A 23,495-nucleotide genomic window follows, 5' to 3' on the forward strand; every position below is an offset into this window, starting at 1 on the left:
GCAGCTTTAACCCCTGCAGTTATAGTTTAGCCAGAGCTGTCTGAAGTTAAACACCTCAAGGGGTTCAAAAACTTCTACAACTTGCTACCAGCTCAGGGAAAACAAAGCACTTTGGAAACATTTTGAAGTGTCATCAGAACCTTTGACAGGTGAAAAATACATGCATTGAAAGATTTCCAGGCTGCATGTACATCCTAGCCTGGAAAATGTGAGGAGAGTTTGTGTTTTTGAAATCTGAAGGCTCTGAGAGATGCTTTGGATTGCAATTTTGCAGAATTTGCTAATATTGGTAGCATCCATTCTTTCCCATTAGTGGTGGACTGGTCATACAACCCCACAGGAGGATATTCCTACCCCCAATGCTTAACAGCTGACAAATTGGGATAATTTTGTTCTCCAGACACTAAATCTGTTGACACTTGTTCCTAAAATGACTCTGACTTTTACAGGCGTTGATTTCTATGCTCTAAACATTGGTTTTGTGAAGAGATTGCAGATAAAGTGTTCATATCGACATCAGACCTCCCTTTCTTTTGGCAGTTCCTTCTAGTCAACCGAGGCCCATAATGAGCTTTACAAGCTATTTAAAGTCTGCATTCGGTGACTCATTTGTAACGTCCGTTTGTTTCATTGATGGCCATAATAATCAATATTAATCTGTCCCGGGAGCTGAAACTCTTGCAGAAGTCTGCATGTTTAATACCTGTTGTCATTAAGGAGTAACTATATGTTACCGCAGCAAATACAGATACTATTGTAAAAAAAGATTTCAGAATCAGAATCAGAAAACCCTTTATTGTCACTGCACAGGGCACATGCGACATTACATTTATTTAGTTGCATGACATAATAAATTAAAAACCATATGTAATAATATAAAAATAAAAAAGACAATGCAATGTATGAAATAATATACTTAAGAGATCAAAATACCATATGAATTTAAAATGCTTTAAAACTGTACAAAATAGACGGTATTCTGTTTTATATCAGTCCCCCAGTCCAGTAAAATTAACCCTTTTAAAGCCAAATGCAGTATATTCGATGAGTTGTTGAGTGCTTTTGGGACTTATACATATTTTTTCTTCTACATTTTTAGCATTTTTATTTTAATAAATGACCAAAAAAGACGGATGTACCAAGTACGATACAAATTAAAGCTAATATATATAAATTGTTATTCAATCATTTTTTTTTAATGGCCAGGTTCAATAAACACCGTTTTCAACAAATAGATTTTTCTGGCAATTATTTCGGGCTTTAAAGGGTCAAAGGCGGAACTACTCCGGCCCACCTTAAAATCTGACGTCACCACGAAGCTCCGACCCTGTGAGGTGAACGGAAGTAGATGGAAACAGGCAGGCCAGAACAACTGTGGCAGCGGAAAGACGTCCGTCCGTGCGGAGCCAAATACCAAAATACCTGAGTGTAGTGTTTGTTGTTCAGTTACCAGTTCCGGATGGTGTAGAAGTAGAAGACAGGTCAACATGGTGGCTAACTGGGAACATGTCTCGATGACGCTGAAACTACGGGTGGCACTTTTCGCCTTTCTTTTCCTTTTTGTCGTCTCTCTTGGCGACGACAGACTGCTCGGCACACGAAGCGCCCGAGCCTCTACGGAGGAAGCGGTAGAAACTTACGACATTTACTACAATTATAATGAACTAACAAAACGTTTACAGTCGTTAGCCCAGAAATACCCTCACATAGCTAACCTGTCGACTGTAGGGCAGTCCGTGGAGGGCAGGCAGCTGTGGGTGATGCGGATCACCAGAGACCCCGACAGGAAGTCACTGGGGAAACCTAAATTTAAATACGTTGGGAACATGCACGGCGACGAAACCGTGTCCAGACAGGTGCTGGTTTACCTAGTGGAGTACCTGCTAACCAAATACGGGGAGGAAAAGCGCATCACTGAACTGGTGAACAGCACGGATATTTACATCATGCCCAGCATGAATCCCGACGGCTTTGAGAAGTCCACAGAGGGGGACTGCAGTGGTGATCACGGCGGTCGAAATAACGCCAAAAATAAGGACCCAAACAGAAGCTTTCCTGACCAGTTCGACAAAACCACCGTGGATCCAGCTAATATCCCCGAGGTGATGGCAGTGATGAGATGGATCCAGGAGAAAAAGTCAGTATTTTTGGCGTTATTTGTTTTAAACACGCAGATTCCAGATGTTTTTGTCCAGCTATTTGAGGTTTTGACTCGTGTGGCTTTGATACTTTAGCTAATCTGTTTCCAGTTATTCTCTAGCTAGTTGTGGAGATCAAAGAGCAACTCCATCATTCACAAGGAAGTGCAAGGTTCACAGAGTAAAAGTTGTCACACTAGCTTCACAGCTCTTTGCAAAGGGGGGATGCACCTCAGGTCATCCTACATTATAGGCATTTCTCTTTCATCATCACTTTTTTATACAGAAAGGTTCACAGTTTCATCCTAATTTAATGTACATGTCCATATGTTGAGGCTTTCTAGCATTAAAGCTGGGGTTGGTTAAAGTCCTTATTCTTTATAGTTGTTCATGATATTCAGCCTAGAATAATTTGATGTGTCAGCAGTCAAACATGGCCAAGTCAATTGTTCATAACTCAGGCTGACAGTCTTTTTAGTGTTAGATTCTTTCTTTACTTCATGGCAAGTATAGACATGAATGTTATGGTAACAAAGAGTTTGGAGCACTGTGAATTTTATGCTTTAAAGCTAGTGATATAAATCTGTCTTTATCTCCTTAGATTTGTGCTGTCAGGGAACCTGCATGGTGGCACTGTGGTTGCCAGTTACCCTTTTGATGACTCAGCCTCCCACGAGCAAGAAGGTCACTACAGCCCGTCGGCGGACGATGGTCTGTTTCGCCACCTGGCTCTGGTATATTCCCAGAACCACCCTGTAATGAAGACCGGTAAGCCTCACTGTCCTGATACACCAGAAGAAACATTTAAAGATGGCATTACTAATGGAGCGGCGTGGTACGACGTGCCAGGTAAGACAGCCAAGTTTCTTTGCTCTTATTGATCTGTGCGGGGCAGAACGCCCTCAATAATCTATCAGGGTAAATGAGGTTATCTCACTGGATTCAGCTGAATAAACTGAGCTTCGTTAATCGTATAATGTTTGTTTCTGCTAGAACTAAACGTATGATGTCCTTGTTTGTTTTTGGGCAAGGAAATAACAGACTGAGACACTTTGTGTGTGTGAAGGCATGGAGATCAGTGGAACCGGTGTGTTGTTTCTTTGAATGAAAGCTGATTGTTGTGTAAGATGGTTATTTAGTCATTGTTCTGGAAAGTCTACTTTACCAAGCAGGTGAGTGTAGTTGCAAGCTGAATGTTTTCTGTTACAGCTGCATTGTTTGCATTGTATGTAGGCTGCAAGCTGTTTGAAGGGTCTGGCTTAGAGATTATTTCAGTTTTCACATGCACTGCAGGCAAGCAATCTTCTAGAGATGTGAAGGATAGTGCAGATATAGAGTATCCAGGCAGCACCATCACCTAAAACAGATAAACAAACTATTTATGTTGTGAAGTTTAAAGATTTTTTAAAGATTCTTCCATGATAGATTGCATGCAAAATATCTGCATTTGCATCAGAGAAAACATTATGCCACATTCCAGAAATGGCACGTAGTAAACCTTCTTTAAGGCTCTTTATTTCTTCATTAAATATAAGCTTGGTTAAAACAGAGCCGTTATAATAGCGGGACATAGCATTCCAAAATCCATGCAACAATTCATGCAAAGATGGCGGTTGAAAAATAATTTTCAGTGGGGGGTAAGCTTTTTTTTTTTTTTTGTCCCAGTGATCATTGAGTTTAAGATTAATTTAGATAAAACTTCACAATAACTGCTTCCAAAAGTTCCCACAGTTGTTTCCTGATAGATATCTAGTAGCAAGACGTCTTTGTAAAACACATTATAACGCAGTGTTCATCTAGGGTTCATTTATTTCGCTGCCTTGTTTAACACATGATAGCCAGTTCACATCCTCTTTAATACATGTACATATAACAGAATAGAGGTCTTATGCTTAGTGCTTTGAAACACAAAGAGCTTAAGTGCTTACAGTGCTTTGGGATTTTGACCCTACTCCAAAACCAAAAGTGCACTGCTCATCGTGTTTGTGTCTGCCAAAGCCTGTAATTATGCAACATTTTAGAGCTGGAGGCCTCTTATGGCTCTGTGGGCTGACTCTTTTCAGTTGTCAATACACTGCATGTATCAGTTTCTTACATGAACTAAACTAAAAGCAGTTTGTTTTGTTTCCTTGACTGCAGTGTAATTTAGGCTGAAAACAAGCTCTTCTCTGAACCTGAGGGCCAGAAACTCAGTCAGCATGCTCCTCTCCACCTTTGTTTTGTTGGCTTGTCTGAGGGGTTGGGAGTTGGTGATGTGTCTGGAGCGTCGGGTTACCAAACCGCTCTTCCTCTGTATTGCGCTGTAGTAGATGTCAGGTTAGCGGTGGATTTGCCTCAACCAGATTAACTGCTTTGATTAAACTCAAGCTTTGTGTAACTAGCGTGTCTTTTACTCTTTTTACTTGGGTGGCTGTAGGTAGAGCAGGTCATCTACTAATCAGAAGGTTGGTGGTTCAGTCCCTGGCTGCTCCAGTCCCCAGTCTGCATATCTAAGTATCCTTGGGCAAGATACTGAACCCCAACTTGCTCAAAGTTGAGCATGAATGTGTGTGAAGAACGAGCTTTGGTGTGTAAAATGGTGTGAATGGGTGAGGGATGTTTTTGAATAAAGGATTCAAGTAAAGAAGCGAGATATATATATATATATATATATATATATATATATATATATATATATATATATATATATATATATATATATATATATATATATATATATATATATATATATATATATATATATATATATATATATATATATATATATATATATATATATATATATAAGCACTCGTTCTTCAAGTTTCTTATATGAAACCTCCTAGTTTTATTAATGGACCTTTCTTCTCTATGTGCAAGTCTGCAGATACTTTCAAAGTCTGAGCTTTTTTATGAATATAGTATGAAGGTAACTCTGAGTAGGAGTATGTATGATAAAGGTTTTATGTTTATAAAAGTGTCTGTCAACCAGCTATTTGAGCAAAAATACTTAAGTGTCATCTGACTGAATGCACCTGTATTTGTTCTTGTTTCAGTTTGTCATTAAATGGAACAATATTTGTTTACCACTTAGAGAAAAGGAAACACTAAATCATTACCTTAAAAGCTTAAATAGCAGGCAGTATATCCTCGTACTTATCAGAAACACAGTGAAAGAAAAATTAATGTTCAGGTTAAATATTATGGATCCTTGACTGAAACATCCACTATTTACTCTGTGGAAGTTCACATTGTTAGTATGAGACACTTATTGAACCTCTTAGCAGCGATAGTATTCATATCTCACTGATGAAGGTGGTGCCAAGAACAACCTTTGAATTGACAATGGGTTCATCTGTCTGCCATGCCACAGTGGATGAAATGTCACGACTAAAACCGGACTAATGGCAGATGATGGAAGCGGTCAGGCCATTGTGTGACGTAATTAGTCTTCCAGGCAAAGCTCCAGGAATCAGGAACAAGGGATTTGTTGTTTGGGAGTCAGAGCTTGAAATAATAATTGTGCATAACATGTAATCATGACCTATAATCTTTTGACACGGTCTATTGTTCGCGTGCTCTTACTTTTGAACTGTGTTTTGTTCATGTAACCAGATCTGGTGTTATTGATGATGTGTGTTGCTGTCTCCAGGGTCTTATCTGTTTGAAATATTTTTGGCTCATTTAGTTGCTGTCTTTGCTGAAAGAAACGCGTCGCTGCATAGACACTTACAAGAGAACAAGGTCCTGAATCTAATTTTACTGCATGAAAATACCGCTCCACAGCCACGATAATCGGACTGCTCTGCCAGTGTCTGAGTTCACTCACGCCTCTGATAACACTTTTAAAAAACCAGTCACCTGACATTTATACTCTATGCCCTGGGTTGGTATCTTAAATGTTTGACTCAGCTTCTTAAATCATCACTCTGAGTTCAGGGTGTGTCACTGGATCCGGTAGAGACAGGACATGTAAGGTTGGGGCTGCTCTAAGGCCTTTTTGTGTGTTTTTCCAACTCCTGCATATGCAGGATGTTTGCTTTAAGTGATTTGCCTGAAAGACAGCGAGACTTGGCTAACATCTTATGACCAAAGACAAGCTTCTTATTTTTGTCATGTTGTTGTAGGCAGTTGGATTTAGACATCGTTGAAACAGGGGAATGCCACTTAGTGCAATTATTCTACTTTAACAGGTGAGAGATTTTAAGACCTGTGTGCTGCTGGGTTGACAATGCCCCTACTCTCTCTGTTGTGAACACAGTGATTAAAGTGTTACCCTGACACGTCTAAATACACCACCCATATTCCAAATAAGCCCAGAGGCCATGCTTCCTATTAAAAAGTCAAATCTGGCTGGTAGCTTTAAAAGTCACAGTTTCAGATAGTTTACTTGTTTAGCTGCAGCAAGAAGGAAGCTTTGTATTAAAGACTAGCTTTAGTCTTTGGAATTCTTTATTTAGACTGTTGAACCCCCTTTACAAAATAAACTTTGGTGTTCATACCATGTAGACACACAAATGATGACTATATTTTGACCCTCATCTTATGCAATGACTGTGTATTAGAAAGGGAATCTTTCAGTGGTTGGTACGAACATAAGGTTATAGAGCCGTAAAAATGCATTTGTGTTGGTATAGGAAGAGTTCATCAATTTGCTTGTAATGTCCCTTTTCAGCTTCCATTGAGTGAACTGGCAGACACTCTCTGAGTTTCGGGCAGCCAAACAGCTGTCGCTTCACGAGGGATGACTCAGAATAACTTGTATTTTTCCGAGGCTGCTCTCTGAGTTGAGTGTACCATATCACCATCTGTCCTTAGGGTGGAAGAGATTCATTGAGATTTTCATTACTGCGTTTTTTTGTAACATAGTATGGCTATTTGGAAGATACTCAGTGGGTTCTACAAGCAATCATAAAATTGCAAAAATAATAGTAGTTCTATTAGTATTTTTAAAAAAATGATTGCAAGTAGTGTAGACTAAAGTGGTGGTGAGTATTGTGACAAGGTAGGGGCTTTCCACACGCCTTTTTTTTTTTTTTTTTTTTTTACATTTTCCTTCTCAGATTTACTTGCATGTGGCTTTGTTGTGCATCACAAATTTTGTGTGCCAGCATTTTCTGTTGTCTTGTGGTTTGCATCTTCCTCACTGAGGCTGGTGTAAGCTGGTTTATAGAAATTTTGGCTCAACTGTGTAGGATGAGGGCAGAGGGGAAAAAAGAGAAACGAAGCCCATATAGAAACAATGAAATGTGTAACAACAAACCAACAACTCTGGGCACTTGGTAGGGCAAGCAGCCGCACATCATTGGCATACAGGTTTGGGGGCAGAAGTGTCTGTTGCATTTGGTTCCCGGGGCCACCAAGCCAGGAGTCATGGAAACCTTCCAGCCAGGAAGCATCTGACTGCCTGCTCATGTTCCACAGGGATGAACAGCCTGCCCTTCTGTGTGTGTTTCTGTTTGCATTACTGGACTGCAAGGTGCCTTGCAAACCCCAGATGTCGGGGCTTGTTGCTACACTAACTCCCTCTGTAAACTTTGGCACAGAGGGGGACAAAGACAGACTTGAACTTTTCCAGACAGAACCTCTCGTATAATAAACAGTTCTGGCACTGCTGGATTACCGTTCAGGGCCACATAGTATGCAGAATATGTAGTTTTTGCATCATTTGCATGCATATTTTTAAATGTGACTTTAATATCAATTTAGCTGTTTCTAACTTGTGCTTTTATGTACATGTTTTTTATGTTCTTTTTCTGTTATCCAGGAGGGATGCAGGACTACAACTACATTCATGGAAACTGTCTGGAAATCACCATGGAGCTGAGCTGTTGCAAATACCCTTTTGCTTCTGAGCTCAAAAGGGAATGGGATCTAAACAAGGAATCCCTGCTAGCCTACATAGAACAGGTACATAAGAAATAAATTGTCCATAAGATATGATGTCTTTTGTTTGTTTATATAAAAGAATAATAGCACAATCAACATCTCTGTCATGCAGTTTCTCCACTTGAGCCAAGTGTAAGGTTCTTTAACTTTCGTTGAAAATCATAATGGTCATTTAAGAAAATGCATACAATAAAAAAATGTGGAAAAAAATTAGCCTAAAGCCACAAAGATGGTATTTTCAGTGAATTAAAAAAATCACGTTATTACAAGTGTTTTATAGATTAATACCAACTGTAGTCAAACCAGTGATTTTATAACCACTGAGGGTTTCTTTGCACTCAAATTACTGCTGTCTTCCAGGTGCACATCGGTGTCCGTGGCTATGTGAAAGATGCAGTTAGTGGTGCTGCCCCTAGCAATGTCAGCATTGTGGTAGCAGGCGTTCGCCACAACCTGACGACGGGGGAATATGGGGACTACTACCGCCTTCTGTTACCAGGAACATACAACATAACAGCTGTGGCTCCAGGGTGAGTGCACATAACAGGTTTTTTACAAACAGAGGTTATTCATTAGTGGAAACACTTAATGCTGGGCCAGATCTCTAGTTTCAGTTCAGTGACCAGTGACGGCCCAGAGGTTGCAGATTGCTCCCTGCTGATTGCTACCAAGGGTTTTTTTGATAGCGTTTAGGCTCGTTTGTTGGGTTAGACCAGTGGTTCCCAAACTTTTTTTGATAGGCCCCCCTTTGTTTTACAAGAAAAATGTCGTTCCCCCCCCCCCCGCGCGCGCATGGACGTGCACAAACACATCCTCCAACCATACACACCCATATTTTGCTCCATTGCGGTTTTTCTGTTACGCTACGTCCACACCTACATGGGTATTTTTGAAAACGCAGCTGTTTCTATGCGTTTGGACCTTTCGTCCACACGTAAACGGCGTTTCGAATCACTGAAAACTTTTTTTAAAACTCCTTTTTTGCGTTTACGTGTGGACGAGGAATACAGAGTTCGTCATGCAACGTCAAAGGTATGTGCCTTTTTCCACGTCACGCTGTGTGCCAAGTTATTGTTTACATGAGATGAATTGCAGAATGGCAGATAGAGACAAAATATTGTTACTGTTAATCGGACTTTCTTCAGTTTTTAAACGCTTAAATATACATACACAGTTACTTTCCCTCCATTTAGAAAGGCGGAGGTGTCACGGTGTGATTATTTTACGTGTAGTTGTTTTTTTCATGTGTAATAATATTCCACACTGCTATCAATACATTTTTCAAAAAATGCCTCTCTGTAGGCGGCACGGTGGTTAGCACTGTTGCCGCACAGCAAGAAGGTCCTGAGTTCAATTCCAACATCAGGCCAGGGTCTTTCTGTGTGGAGTTTGCATGTTCTCCGCGTGTTTGTGTGGGTTCCCTCCGGGTACTCCGGCTTCCTCCCACCGTCCAAAGACATGCAGCTTGTGGGGATAGGTTAATTGGAAAATCCAAATTGCCATTAGGTGTGAATGTGAGCGTGAATGGTTGTCTGTCCCTGTGTGTTGGCCCTGCGACAGACTGGCGACTTGTCCAGGGTGTACCCCGCCTCTCGCCCTATGACAGCTGGGATAGGCTCCAGCGCCCCCCGCGACCCTGAAAAGGAGAAGCGGAAGCGAATGGATGGATGGATGGATGGATGCCTCATGGATGGATGCCTCTCTGTGCAAAATGGGTTTAAAAACATAAACAACTGTGGGATACCGTTTGTCCGTGATTTAGACAGGGGAAATAAATCGTGGCAGGATCAGCGACAGCCTGATGTTATTTGTATCCCACTGTAACTTTACTGTATAAAGAGCTAACATCTCCAAAATGACAGGAGTAGTTAATCATTATGAGAAGTGTTTGTGAACTAAAAATCAAGAATGTGGGATACTGTTTGTCCGTGATTTGAAGAGCCCTGCGCTGCTCCCGACGCAGGGAAAACCAATTCTGCAGGGGAGACCTACCTTGGCACTTGTGCAGGTGAAGCCAAAGGGCAGATATGCTTCACCATATTTTCTAGTCTTTGGCTTAGAATGAAGTTGGTTTGGAAACATATTCAGCTATGCTTCATCTCCTGCTTTGCGCTTGTGTGGGCGCCCCCTGCTAGCGGTGTCCAAGCGTTTTTTTTGGGGTTTTTTCTCCCCCTTTTCATACCGCGCCCCCCCTGCAATGGCTCTGCGCCCCCACACTTTGGGAAGGTCTGGGTTAGACCAACCTTGATTTTGCTTACTGTATTTTCCGCACTATAAGGCGCACTTAAAATCCTTTAGTTTTCTTAAAAATCGACAGTGTGCCTTATAAGCCGGTGCGCCTTATATATGAATTCTGGTTGTGCCTACTGACCTCGAACTGATTTTAAATTTTACAAGGCGCTCAAAAATCTGTCAAAAAATGTTTTACTGCGACTTTGTTAAGCTACGAAGCCGCACTGTTTGATGGATTGTCTGAGCATTATGGCTGCCGTAGTCAGGAGCCTCGCGGAGTAATCTGGGTCCAAAACTTCGTGCGCTTCAGGTTCCAAAGTCAAACGAACACTGCGGCATTACTGAGAGTTAAAAACTGTCTAAATTCTTTCATCTGCAATAAAATGATCAGTGTTGCTGCTTTACCAGGTGTAACAATTAAGTTTAACATCCAGGCATCCATGAAAACAGAATTTATAAAATTTAACAGAGTTGGAAGTTAGCAGCAAGTTAGCTCGCTAGTTTCCACCTACACATGATATAGCATGTTCTGACTGAAAGATTTCTGAAAAAAAATAAAACGTACAGCCCTGCTATCACTTCCAACATAAATGAAGACAGAAAACTAAACAGCAGTGACATTTGTAGGGTTACTGAAGTTGGGTTAGCTGGTATATCATGATGTGCTACGTGGTCGCTAGCGACAAAGCTATGTTAGCATAAAATAAACAGTGAAGCTGGAGGCCGAATGCTGCTGCTTGTTTTGCTTAATGCACCTTACAATCTGGTGTGCCTTATGAATGAAAACAGACCCGTTTATCAACAGTGCACCGTATGATGGGCCGAAAAATACGGTGTATATATAAGAGTAATGCAAGTTAGACTAATATGAAGTTAAAACCCCCCAAAACAAAACGATTTCTTAATCTCGGGCTAACTAACACCCAGTATTGTATAGTAAGTGACGTGTGTCTTTTTCTGTTGCCTCAGGGCAACTTTTATTCACTAAAACAGAGGCATCTACTGACCATACCCTATATCAGGGGTAGGCAACGCCAGGCCTCGAGTGCCGGTGTCCTGCAGGTTTTAGATCTCACCCTGGGTCAACACACCTGAATCAAATGATTAGTTCATTACCAGACCCCTGGAGAACTTCAAGACATGTTGAGGAGGTAATTTAGCCATTTGAATCAGCTGTGTTTGATCAAGGACACATCTAAAACCTGCAGGACACCGGCACTCGAGGCCTGGAGTTGCCTACCCCTGCCCTATATGGACAAAAGTATTTTTGAATTCAGCTTTTTTTAACGAGTTAGTCTAAGGAGTGTGTGTGAATGATAGTGTGCTATCTAGACAGAATTTGTTCTTCTGTTTTAAATCCACCCTGTATATATGATGCTGGTAACTGCAAACCCCACTGAAACCCTACGCCTTTAGTGTACCTGCCTGGAAATGTAACTACACCTCTTGTCGATGAAGCTCACAGCTATTGTGATTGGCTTATTCAGTGCTCTTGAATAGTCTTATGCATTTCTAGCTGCTATTTTGCTGCAGTTTTTTGAGAGAATTACATCACTTCAATATAAGGAAAGTTAATCATATCCTCAATATAAGGGCTCATATGAGGCAAAAACAATCTAGTACCGCATATAAAAGCCCAGACGTGACTACAGGATAACTAACATGTAAAACATCACGCAAAAGTATGAATGCTGGTAGTGGTTTTGGTCACTTACACAGGTTATGTTGTACGTTCTTAAAAAAAAGCTTCTAAGCCAGCCATAATTGGATACAACTGTTGCAACAAACCAGTTAGTGAAATTTATTTCCTCTTGAATAATTGAAGTGGTATTATTACAAGACTTTAGGGATAAAAAGTTACAGAATAGGGTCACTGAGTGACTGAATCGTAAAATTAAGTCTCCAACCTTCTGTTAACTTCCTGCGTCATTAACATCAGCACAAAACTGTGTGCCAGGAACTTGCATGTGTTTCTATTGCCAAGGAGGCCTTGTAGGTGTAACATGTAGGCGGGCCAGAACTTTTGTCCCGATAGTGTGTGTCTTAAACATAACATTTTACTGTCTCTAATATTTTCCCGTGATTGTCATCCTTTAGACAAATACTTCTTGCCAAGACAAACATACTTTAGTGCCTGAATGCGGTCTCTGCCCCTTTTCCTCTCTTTTCCCTTAAAGATAGTTTACAGTGCTCTGTGCAGTGGATTGATTGGAACTTAGCTGAAGTTTGTTTGTTTTACATAATCCATGGTCAAAATAATTTTTTGTACAACCTATGCCAGATCAATTTTTAATTTGGCTCTCAAAGGCCATCAAATAATGAAATTTTGTCCATGTGACTGACATGACTCTTTGTTAGTGTTTGTTAAGTAGTTTAACATGTGTTGCACAAGTTACTTGGCAAACTTCCTGATTAAGAGACTAAAACTACAGCTTAATACTTCGTTGTGATGGGCTCACATGGCAACAGGTTTACATTCCCACTGAGGTATACTCTGTAGTTGGTGTCATATTATTCTGTAATTTTGTCGGTTCTCAGCCCTGTCTTTTTTTTTTTTTTAATCATTCATCATTCATGAACTCGGGACATGTGATTGTGACATGTGTTGTATACTCAAAACCAGCTTTGTGGTAGCTCCTGTTACAGTCGGCCTCTCAGCGATCACATTTTCTCAACACCATGCACACACATAAACTAAAAACAACAGCAATCACACTGTTACAGCTGATAATATTTACATGAACTGAGCTGATCTCAGCCCACATGATCTGTGAACATGACCTGTTCAGCAAAAAAAACAAACCCACAGAGATCTTTCTCTCTCTTTTTTACATCCTGTCCTCATTAGATTAAAATCTTTAATACAAGAACAAATACTACAAATACTAAATGTAATCTATGTTTACACACGTTGCCTGCATAGCAAGCTACATGACTCCTAAAACACATACCTGACGTACATAATTGGATCGAAACTTGGTTAAAAGAAATGGTTTTCTTATGGTACACTCAGTGGAAAGTTGTGTTGTATAACAGATTAAATCTCTTCAACATGTGCTTCTTTTACTGTACAGGTACATATCAGTGACAGTCAGCAGTGTCGAGGTCTCTGAGGGCAAGGCAAAAGAGCTTAACTTTACCTTGACACCTGTGGTCAGTGAGGCAGCAGGTAGCAGCACCACTGTGGCTACAACCTCAGTGCAGTCCATCAGCCATCCAGACAGTTCCACTACCAGCTCTTCTGGCTCCACCCAGACTCCGGTGGTTACTTCTGTTTCTCCAACTTCACACCAACTGGCCAACCAACCACAGGAATTCCGTCATCACAACTATGCAGACATGGAGCTGTTTCTACGGAAGTACAGCAGCGAGTTTCCTTCTATTACCCATCTTTACTCTATTGGACAGTCTGTAGAAAAGCGTGAGCTGTATGTGATGGTCATCTCAGACAACCCTGACACTCATGAGCATGGTATGTGATGATATTTGATTTAATGTTTTATTTTTTTATACCAGTAAATCTTGAAAAACATCAAATGCAAACCAGAGAGTATCATTCTGTCTGTTACACTCTCCCAGGTGAGCCAGAATTTAAATATGTGGCCAACATGCACGGTAATGAAGTGGTGGGTCGCGAGTTAATGCTCAACCTCATAGAGTACCTGTGTCGTAACTATGGTACTGACCCAGAGGTCACCGAGTTGGTCAACAACACCCGCATTCACATCATGCCTTCGATGAATCCCGATGGCTACGAGGTAGCTGAGGAAGGTAAGTAAAAGGGTCATGTGCATATTCTGTAGAGTTCTTTACAGGCTTTACTTATGGCTTTTGGATACGTAAGGTGTAACCTTACAGGCCTTAAACAGTAATTTGACTAAGCGTTCCTTGAGTCTGTGGCAACTATTAAATTACTGCCTTTGCTAAAGAAACTGCATTACAAACTGACCACACCACATTGGTGTATACTTGATATCTTTAGTGGTCACAAAGAAAGAAGCAATTGACCCTGGAGAGAGACATATGAGGAGTAGCTGTTCTTCTCGGCAGAATTATATTATCTCCTTCCATGCTCTGTCGTCTGTGTTAAAATAGCTTTCATTTCCCTTTGTGAGCACGTAAGTGTCCACAAAAGGAAGTGTATGAAGTCATACATAAGTGTCTGACTTAAGGGAAAGTTTGACAGGGCATATCCTCTGTTTGCTAACAGCTACTGTTGTTTGCCTATGTAAGGAGGTGTTGTGGAGGAGGAGCCGAGGATGTGCATATGCTGTGGTTACGGATGCATGTAGATGGCTGCTCACCGGTGTTTGTTTCCTGACAGGTGATACAAATGGCTACAAAGGGCGTAACAACACCAACAATTTTGACCTGAACCGCAACTTTCCCGATCAGTTCGCCAACATCACAGAACCCAGACAGCCAGAGACTAAAGCTGTGATGAAATGGCTGAAGAGCATCCCTTTCGTCCTGTCAGCCAACCTCCACGGAGGCACGTACTGTACAGTGGTGTTTCAGTGTCACGGCCAGCTTTTGAATGTGGTGATCTGCTAAGTGTTGTTAAAATTTGTAAATATTTTCTATGTTTTACGGTTATGATCATTAGTGTTTTTAGTAACAAAAAATAATTTTATGTTCACAGACTACATTTTCTTTCCTACCCACAGATTCAGATATTATTATTTGTGTGTGTGTGTGTGTGTGTGTGTTTTACGCCGTATTATTTTTGTTGTGCAATTCAGGGTCCTTGGTGGTCAACTACCCCTTTGATGATGACAAAGATGGGAATAGTTACTACAGCAAGTCGCCTGATGACGAGGTCTTTCAGCAGGTCTCTAGAGCCTACTCACAGGTAACTGGACACCGTTGCTGTGGGAGCTGTTTGAGCCTGATGCTTATAGTTTCAACTTTTAGTACTAATGGAAGCTCATTGAAATCTGTGGAATGACTGTTTGAAAACTTGACAACAACAGTGATCATTGTTTGGTTTTACTTGTATGCAGGAAAATCCTCTGATGCACCAAGGACACCCTTGTGAGGACCTGTACCCTAATGACTATTTTAAGGATGGCATAACCAATGGTGCCCAGTGGTATAGTGTTCCTGGTATGCTTACACCTTTCATTAATTTTGGCATACTCCATGTTTTTAAAAATTCACAAAACCCTTTTATATAAGAGGTTAGCCTTAATTAAGATCTACTTGAATTCTTCCAGGCAAAGATTAAGCAAGAAAGGCATTAATGATGCCTTCACAGATATACCCCATGTTATGTGCACTTCTGCTGCTATACTGTCACGTATGCCGCCCTTAAGATGTGCGCTGATACCAAGCTGGGTGGTCTTTCTCCTTCTTACCCTGGGGTACTCTGCTTTCAGTTTTTACAGAGAAGATTTCAGTTTTTTGTTGGTAAGACCTGAGGGATAGTTTTCTACTTTGCCCTCAGTATGTCTTTAGTAACCGAGTGGTCAGCTATTTGCATGAGAGAGTGTTGGCACTGCATCAGTAGTAGTTAAACTATGTTTTCTGGCAAAAAAGTGTTCCTGGGACAACGCAGTGCAGCCTAAAGGCACTATGGTGACTTGTAGTTCTAAAGTAGGTTTTGGACTCGTCACCGGAATAAAAGAAAATGTGATTTTTATTCTATCAATGTGTAAATTGTATATTTTTAATGTAGAAAAGAATTCCCTAATTTTTATATTTTTCACAATAACTTTTTTAAATTATTTTTTTATGTTCTATTATGAAATTGTCAGATTATTTACCCACACAGTTTCTTGATATGACTCTAAAAAGGAGTGCATGTTTTTTCCAGGTGGCATGCAAGACTGGAACTACATAAACACAAACTGTTTCGAGGTGACAATTGAGCTGAGTTGTGTCAAATATCCTCTGGCCAAGGACCTCCCAAAATACTGGGATCAAAACCGGCGATCATTGCTTCAGTTTATACACCAGGTAGTAAACATAGATCTCAACATTATCCTGAGCCTTCAGCGTAATTTTGCATTCACTCATGTGGGCATTTGCGTCTTTAGGTTCACACTGGGGTGAAGGGCACAGTTTCAGATATGTGGGATGGTAGGAGAATTCCCAATGCCACCATTAGTGTCGAGAAGATAAACCACAAGATCACTACAGCTCAGACTGGAGATTACTGGAGATTGCTGGTCCCTGGGACTTACACTATCACTGCCTCTGCTCATGGGTAACAGCTTTATTCAGAAGGAAAACACAGTAGCCACATGAAATCTAGTTTCAGTATGTTTTTGTCTTATTGCGACCTTTATTTCTGTTATTCTGTTATGTTGTGTAGTTATAAGCCTGTGACGATCTACGCCACAGTCTCAAAGGATCGAGTGGAGGTGGTGGACTTCAGACTTACATCTGTGCGCTCAGAGGGTAACCGTCATTCTTCCAGTGGCCCCCGACCCACACAGAACCCATCTGAGAAGGAGTTTCAGAGCTTAATCAAGGAGCTCTCTGTAGGCCAGGGTTTGGATGAGTTGGTGAAAAACACAGCCACCGAGAGCAACTTCCGCTACCGACCCTCCAAAGAGATGTCTGCTTTCTTGAGAGGCCTCACGCTTAACTTTCCCCACATTACATATTTACACAGGTAAGAAGATTTTATTTTCCCCTAAACTGTGAGTTTGAACCAGTCTTTATTTTACTGCAGTGACCTATATTGTTTCTTTTTTTTTCTTTTCTATGTCCAGCCTGGGCCAGAGTGTGGAGTATAGGACCATATGGGCTTTGGAAATCTCTAACAAACCAGGAGAATCCGAACCGTCCAAGCCAAATATTCGCTTTGTAGCAGGGATCCATGGTAATGCCCCAGTGGGGACAGAGCTTCTGCTGGAGTTTGCTGCCTTCTTGTGCATCAACTATGGCAAAAACCCAGCCATCACCAAGGTGTGCCTTAAGACCTCTTTATGATTATAACAACAGCATTTTTATCTGCTCTTTTTGGCTTTAAGGGACTTTAAGCTTGATTTATTTCTCAATGAACATTTAGTACCTGTGAATATATGACTGTAATTGTTCCTTATCCTTCTCCAGCTGATCAACGAGACTCGCATATTCATTGTTCCTTCTGTAAACCCTGACGGACGAGAACAGGCTGTTGAGAAGCAGTGCAAATCTACCCAGGGCTTGACCAACGCTCGTGGCAAGGACCTGGACACAGACTTCTTTGGTCAGTTGTCTTGATTTCTGCATGTGTGAAGCTGAAATGAAAAACAGATTTAAAAGATCAGCTCTTCAAGTCAAGAGTTCTTTTGAATGTAAAAAAGAAATGGTTGACGTTTACATGTACCATTTACAAAAGACAAAAGAAAAAAAAAGATTGTCTGTCTGTCCTCTTTAACAGGCAACGCATCACAGCGTTTGGTGGATCCCCAACCCGAGACCAGAGCGATGATGAACTTCATTCAAAGCCACCGCTTCACTCTGTCTGTAGCCCTTGATGGAGGCGCCCTTGTTGCCACTTATCCTTATGACAAGCCTGTCCAGACTGGTAATACCACTATGACAAGAAACAAAAAGTATATTGTGTATAAAAATCTGAGAACACCAGGATAGCTCTTTGCTGATGCTGCATGAGTGCAACGTGACTGTGGGCACCACTTTTTCACACATATGAGATTCAGGAAACATTAAAATTAAATTGTTTGAGTTTGGAGAAAGTGACATGTGAATTCATGCAGGAGACAAACATCCCTTGTGGGCCTTTTCAGAAACCCAACAATGCTTGCTGTAGCTCATCTGTGGGCAAGATTGACTAAACAGGGAAAAGTAGCATGTGACCCAATATCCAAATAGTGCTCATAGGTGTTGTTAGTTTTATGGGTGATTTACAAAAGATGCACTGTTTTCCAAACACGGGGGTGGTCAGTGCCTTTCGGTATCAGTCACAAAAAACAAGCACGTCAGTGTATGTGGGCCTATGTATAGGTTGAATGCTGACTGGTTGAAAACTAGGCTGGAAAAATGAAAGCGGTCAAGACACCTTGGAGACTAAGATATCAAAGTTAAAAAAAAATTACAGAAGGTGAAGCACAGATTGTTGCTGCAGTCGACACTTTTCATTGTTTTATCACTCGGTTTCACTTCAGCTTTTTGTTATCTCATAACTTTGCTCCTCTCTGTCGCTGGCAGGACCAGCAAGCCCACAAGTGAGAGCAGCCCACAGACCAGTTGTTTGTGACACTGCCCCCTGGTGATAGTAAACATGTAACTGATGGTCTGTAGAGCTGATGGCAGAACCATGTTTTCCCCATTGCAGGCAGATAAATAAATCATTTGAAAACAGTTTCCTTAAAATCGCTGGTTTCACTGTTTAATTATTGAATCAGTTATTTTGTTTTTCAGTTGACAATGAAGGCACCTTGAAGTATTTGGCAACTGTCTATGCCAGCAATCACCCCAAAATGCACCTTGGGAACACTGAATGTTCAAATAATGGGCAGAGTAAGTCATACGACTGCTACATATTCTTGTCATGTCGGTCATGCAAATAAGTGGTTAATGGCTAATTTTTGCTTTACTCATTAGGCAACATCCCAGATGGAGTTATGAGAGCAGCGGAGAGACAAAGTCATCTGGGAAGCATGAAGGTAAGTGTGTGTCTGTGCTGTCATTTTCTGTAATAGCATCCATCATGTCATTGTGTACAATCTAAAAACAAAAGGCACTACTTCATATTTAATTGGAAATGGAGTCAAGAGTGTTTGTTTTGAAAACTTCCTTGACAATTCTGAGAATCTTGACGTTCTTTTGGAGTTATTGATCAAGTGAAAATGAGAAGTAAAGCATAGGAAATGCATCAGCTTATGTCCACATCTCCTTTCCAGGACTTCAATATGGACTTTGGCCATTGTCCAGAAATCACAGTGTACACTGGCTGCTGTCTGTTTCCTCCCGCTGAGCAGCTGGCCACACTCTGGACTGAGAACAAGAAGTCTCTGCTAAGCATGTTGGTAGAGGTATGATGCATGATTTTATTAGGGAACTGCAGCGACATTGACATTTATTTATTTTACAAGTTATGGCTGCTGTAATACATAGTTTGTATTTTAATGAACTGTCATACAGCCACGCATTTCTCTTTGTTTCTGCTCCTTCCAGATCCATAAAGGTGTGCGAGGCATAGTGAGAGACAAGAGTGGAAAACCAATTGTTGGGGCGATCGTTATACTGAACGGAGGAGTGAGACTGTTTACTGTGGAAGGCGGCTACTTCCATGCCCTGCTAGCTCCTGGCACTCACAATATTGAAGCAGTTGCTGAAGGCTACCAACGCCAGCGTCAGAAGGTACTCTCTTCAACAGAATGTACTCGCTCGCAGGAAGAATAATATAATAGTTTACTGCTGTACACACAGACGCACACACGGTAATTATTTGTTGTTCAGAGGTTTATCATGAGGAGCTTCATTTAAAACATTTGAAGCTTTTAGTCAAAAACATTAGAAATATGATTATTACAATCATCCCACGCAAGGACTGCAGATGGACAAAATGAAGCAACATAAAGACACATAAATAAGAATAACTCTACTACTACAGGTCTCATTTATGGTCTATATCTATGCAAGGTGTGGGACGTAGTAGACAAAATCTCTCCATCACCTCCACCTTTCCTTTTGGATGCTCTGCCATTTGAAGCATGGGGTAGGCCAGCTCTCTAAACAGATTTTCCTTGATGGTGTGTCCAAGCTCCAGACTGTAGGCTGCGAGCTTCCCACATGGCTTAAAGAGCAAGGGATCCACCACCGAGTGATAAATCTGCTGGTAGTCTCGCACTGTGAAACCGTGGATCATGAGCTCGTCACTGGAGTTTCCCTCTTCAGTAGTGACAACTCTGTTGCTGCGTGGCAGGTCTAAAAGATCTGGAAGAGTGGCGGCATTCCTTATATATCTGTCATCCAAGGGTTTTTTGTGGTCCGTTTCTTTTTGCTCCCACACAAGGTGCAAATCGTAAGCTGGAGCCAGCAAATATTTTCTCTCCTTAATCGTCTCGCCATATTTCTTAGGACATCGAATACTCTGCCTTAGACCATAGGGACGCATCTCATACCTCTGGAAAGAAGAGTGGTGTCAGTTTTGGTTGTGCCCCTTCAGGTTTCTTTTGTGTTTATCATATATATTGCAACAAAAATATACGGTTACTGGGGGGGGGGAAGAAACCATTAAGGTACTTACTCCTTGGTGTATTTTCAGTCAACATCACTTAAAAAAAGGTCTGAAAATGTGGTTTTAATCCTTAATTCCTGAACTATAAGTACAGCTTTCCCATTTTTCTTTACACTGGATTGTGAAATCGCTTCTTTGCTGCTGAAAACAATCAAGCAGGTTGCAAAAAGTAAGTCCTGAGATTCTTGTAATTTACCTCTGGGGTGAGTAAATTGAGATTTTTAGCACTTTTTCAGACATCAGACACAACCTGCACCAGATTATACAAAGCAGGCGCAGCTGCGAGTAGCTCTTGCTGATTAGATAGCTAACAAGCCCAACTTTCAAGGAGCTTCAGCAGAGTGCTTAAAAACACTTTACCTCTGACAAAACAGCTCGATGTTTTCTTTTTGTTGCAAGTTTTAAGTCCTTTAATAAAAGGACCAAAAAAAAAAAACAAACCCTAATGAAACTTTGAGGTCCAAATGCTTCAAATATCTTTTGAGTTGTTTGTGAAATCCTGGAAATCTGTTTGAAGAGCCTTGATTGACATGACCATCGACTTTTTTAAGAAGCCTCTGATGACTACAGGAGAGAAGTGATTCTTATGTTTGACAACTTTCTGCTATCTAACTTTTAAATATTTCTTCTATCTTTTAGGTCGTGGTATCTTCCTTTGAAGCTGCTACTTCCATCATCATAGAGTTTGACATGGACAACAACATCTTTGGCCTTCCCAGAGAGTTTGTTGTAGCCAGTGCAGGTAAGCATGTCTTATAATGCAGCTTTTTATCACCTGCTGAGAGCTGACGTCACATGAATTATGCTCCTCGTTCATGAACAAGATAGATTTTCAGTGTTTCAGTAGATTATGTATTTCAAATTAAGTCTTAATGGTGCTAAAATCCACTGGCAGTGACTGTAGATCTCAGCTTTTTTGAGCAAGAGTGCAACTTTATTAAATTAAGAACAAAGTGTACATAATGCCAAGTCACGCGTGCATATTCTGTTCCTCCCCACAGCCGCCACCATGACAGCACTGGTGGTGACAGCGTGCATCATCTGGTGCGTGTGTGCCGCTAAGTCTAATCGCCAAAAAGATGGCTTCCACCGTTTGCGCCAACACAGAGACGATTATGACGACGAGGTCCGGCTCACCTCTATGGGCTCCAAAAAGTCCCTGCTGGCCCACGAGTTTCAGGACGAAAGCGAAAGCGACGAGGAGACGTTGTATGCCAACAAAATCTGAGGAACACAGCAAAAGTTTTTGTTTGCTCGGTGTTTTATTTGAAGCTCAGCCCCCTCCTCGCTGTCTCCCAAAGATCAAACCCCTGGTCCACGGGGACAACCATGAACTTGACCTCCATCTCTTTTTATGGCCAGTATGAAAGTGATGGAGACTGTTTCTGTTACACCAGTATATTCTGACGACCCTCTCCCTGCCATCCTGTCGGTGTCTGGACTGCAGGGGCTGCTTTTTTTCTTTTTCCCTGCAGATTTCTCTGATCAACTTGTTCAACATATGGAGCGAGGAAGAAATTAACAAAAGGAGGGTGGAGAAAGGTTCACTCCACCTTTGTCATCATCCAGCCCTTATAGCAGCTTGCTGCTATGTTTTGTTTTGTGTTTTTTGTTGTTGTTATCCGAGCCATCCAAGAATCCTCTAAGACGACCACACATCCTGCCCGGCTGAGACATCAAGCCGAAATGTCCAAATAACTTTAGATAAAAGTGCGTTATTTTCCTTGTTTCTCTTCACTAATGTCTGTGAGCACCATGTATTTATTTTTATAACTGCTTTGAATTAGAAAGTAGGTTATTTCTCTGTGTCCAAGCCTTTGGGAGACTGAATCCAGTTCTGTGCCTTGGCTTCTATAAAGTTTACAGTCTCAGTCAGGCTGTAATGTGTGGCTGAAAGTTACATACTGGAAATATAATACCATAATACTGGAATTTGATCCATCTTATACTCAGGTGGAGTGAAAGAGAAACTTTTTTTTTTTTTTTCTTACCTCCTTCTGCCGCCCCCTCCCTTCCAAAGATGAGTGGAACCATCAGGGAGAATGTTACAAGGCTTGAATGAAATTTTTACCAGAAAGTGGAGTGTGGACTTGATATATGTAGGGTGGGGGGTGATGTGGGTTGGAGGGACTTGCACAAATTGGAAAGAATCACCCTTAATTTTTGGCCACAAAAAACAATGAATCTTTAAATCTGTAATCATAAAAAGAATGTATTTTTATTTCCTTTTTGTTTTAACAATAAGTTTGTTTGCAAGATAATTTATCTGTATATGGAAACGTACTACTTTTGTGTCCATCACATTTTGATCACTAGATGTATAATCTTTCACTATGATTTGAGTTTTTATGTGAATATATTTGACTTTTTTGCCTTTTTTGTACTAAATATTTTGATCACAGAATGAAAACCAGGTTTGACCATTCATGACTGTCTAAAACACCCATACCACACCATATAAAGGTTTTATAATCTTATATCTTTCCTGACTTATTTTAAATTGCAGTGATTGAGATAATTATGAGTTTGGTTGAAGTTTTTTGTGTTGGTAGTCCATCAGAGACCCTTTTGTCACTGTGTGAGGAACAGTGACAGCTGGGACAGGCTCCAGTCCCCAGCAGCACCATTTCAAATCACTGCGCTGGATCCTTGATCTGTTAAGTATCTCCTGGGTTGGAAATTCACGCTGTGATTTCTTTACATGGCAGTAGTTTGAAGCAATACAGGTGTGTTCTCTAAAGAGTTTGCCCTGATTTTCAGTTTGAGAAGAGATTTCTTGACATCTGTGTAGGGAGATACTTTTGTACATTATTTTTCTTAAACTGTGTGTGTGAGAGAGAGAGAGTGGCACCTTTGAAGTTAAGTGCGTGCCACAGTTGGGCAGTTTTGTGTGAACATTTTATATGAACTGGAATCAACTGTAAATAATGTTGGTAATTGTAAAAGGGGCAGCATCTCATGTTAACCATGAAACTACATGCAACAAAACATTTAAAATCCTCTTTGTGATGTGCACAAAAACTCACAGAACACAATCAAATAAAACTTCTCACAACACGTTG

The 23,495-nt window shown here is 40.9% G+C and overlaps 2 protein-coding genes across 2 annotated transcripts; one reads left to right on the top strand and one right to left on the bottom strand.

The window, feature by feature from the left end:
* Nucleotides 1-1,355: 1,355 nt before the first annotated feature.
* Nucleotides 1,356-23,490, top strand: cpda (carboxypeptidase D, a). Its single transcript, XM_084951443.1, has 21 exons — nt 1,356-2,137; nt 2,740-2,987; nt 7,885-8,027; nt 8,367-8,536; nt 13,313-13,710; nt 13,818-14,009; nt 14,563-14,730; nt 14,981-15,090; nt 15,242-15,344; nt 16,054-16,196; nt 16,277-16,446; nt 16,555-16,857; nt 16,958-17,153; nt 17,301-17,436; nt 17,611-17,757; nt 18,612-18,710; nt 18,795-18,856; nt 19,094-19,225; nt 19,368-19,553; nt 21,073-21,175; nt 21,435-23,490. Exons 1-21 carry the CDS (start codon nt 1,488-1,490, stop codon nt 21,659-21,661), a joined length of 4,086 nt encoding a protein of 1,361 aa, XP_084807569.1. The 5' UTR covers nt 1,356-1,487; the 3' UTR covers nt 21,662-23,490.
* LOC146373850 (uncharacterized protein C22orf31-like) lies at nt 19,801-20,678 on the bottom strand. Its single transcript, XM_084951448.1, is given in 2 exon segments — nt 19,801-20,319; nt 20,443-20,678. A coding segment is annotated over 1 exon segment (510 nt). The 5' UTR covers nt 20,311-20,319; nt 20,443-20,678.
* Nucleotides 23,491-23,495: the final 5 nt, after the last annotated feature.

The sequence above is a fragment of the Perissodus microlepis genome, chromosome 14 (genome assembly GCF_051167445.1).
Source record: "Perissodus microlepis isolate ML-2025 ecotype Zambia chromosome 14, ASM5116744v1, whole genome shotgun sequence".
NCBI classification, from domain to species: Eukaryota; Metazoa; Chordata; class Actinopteri; order Cichliformes; family Cichlidae; genus Perissodus; species Perissodus microlepis.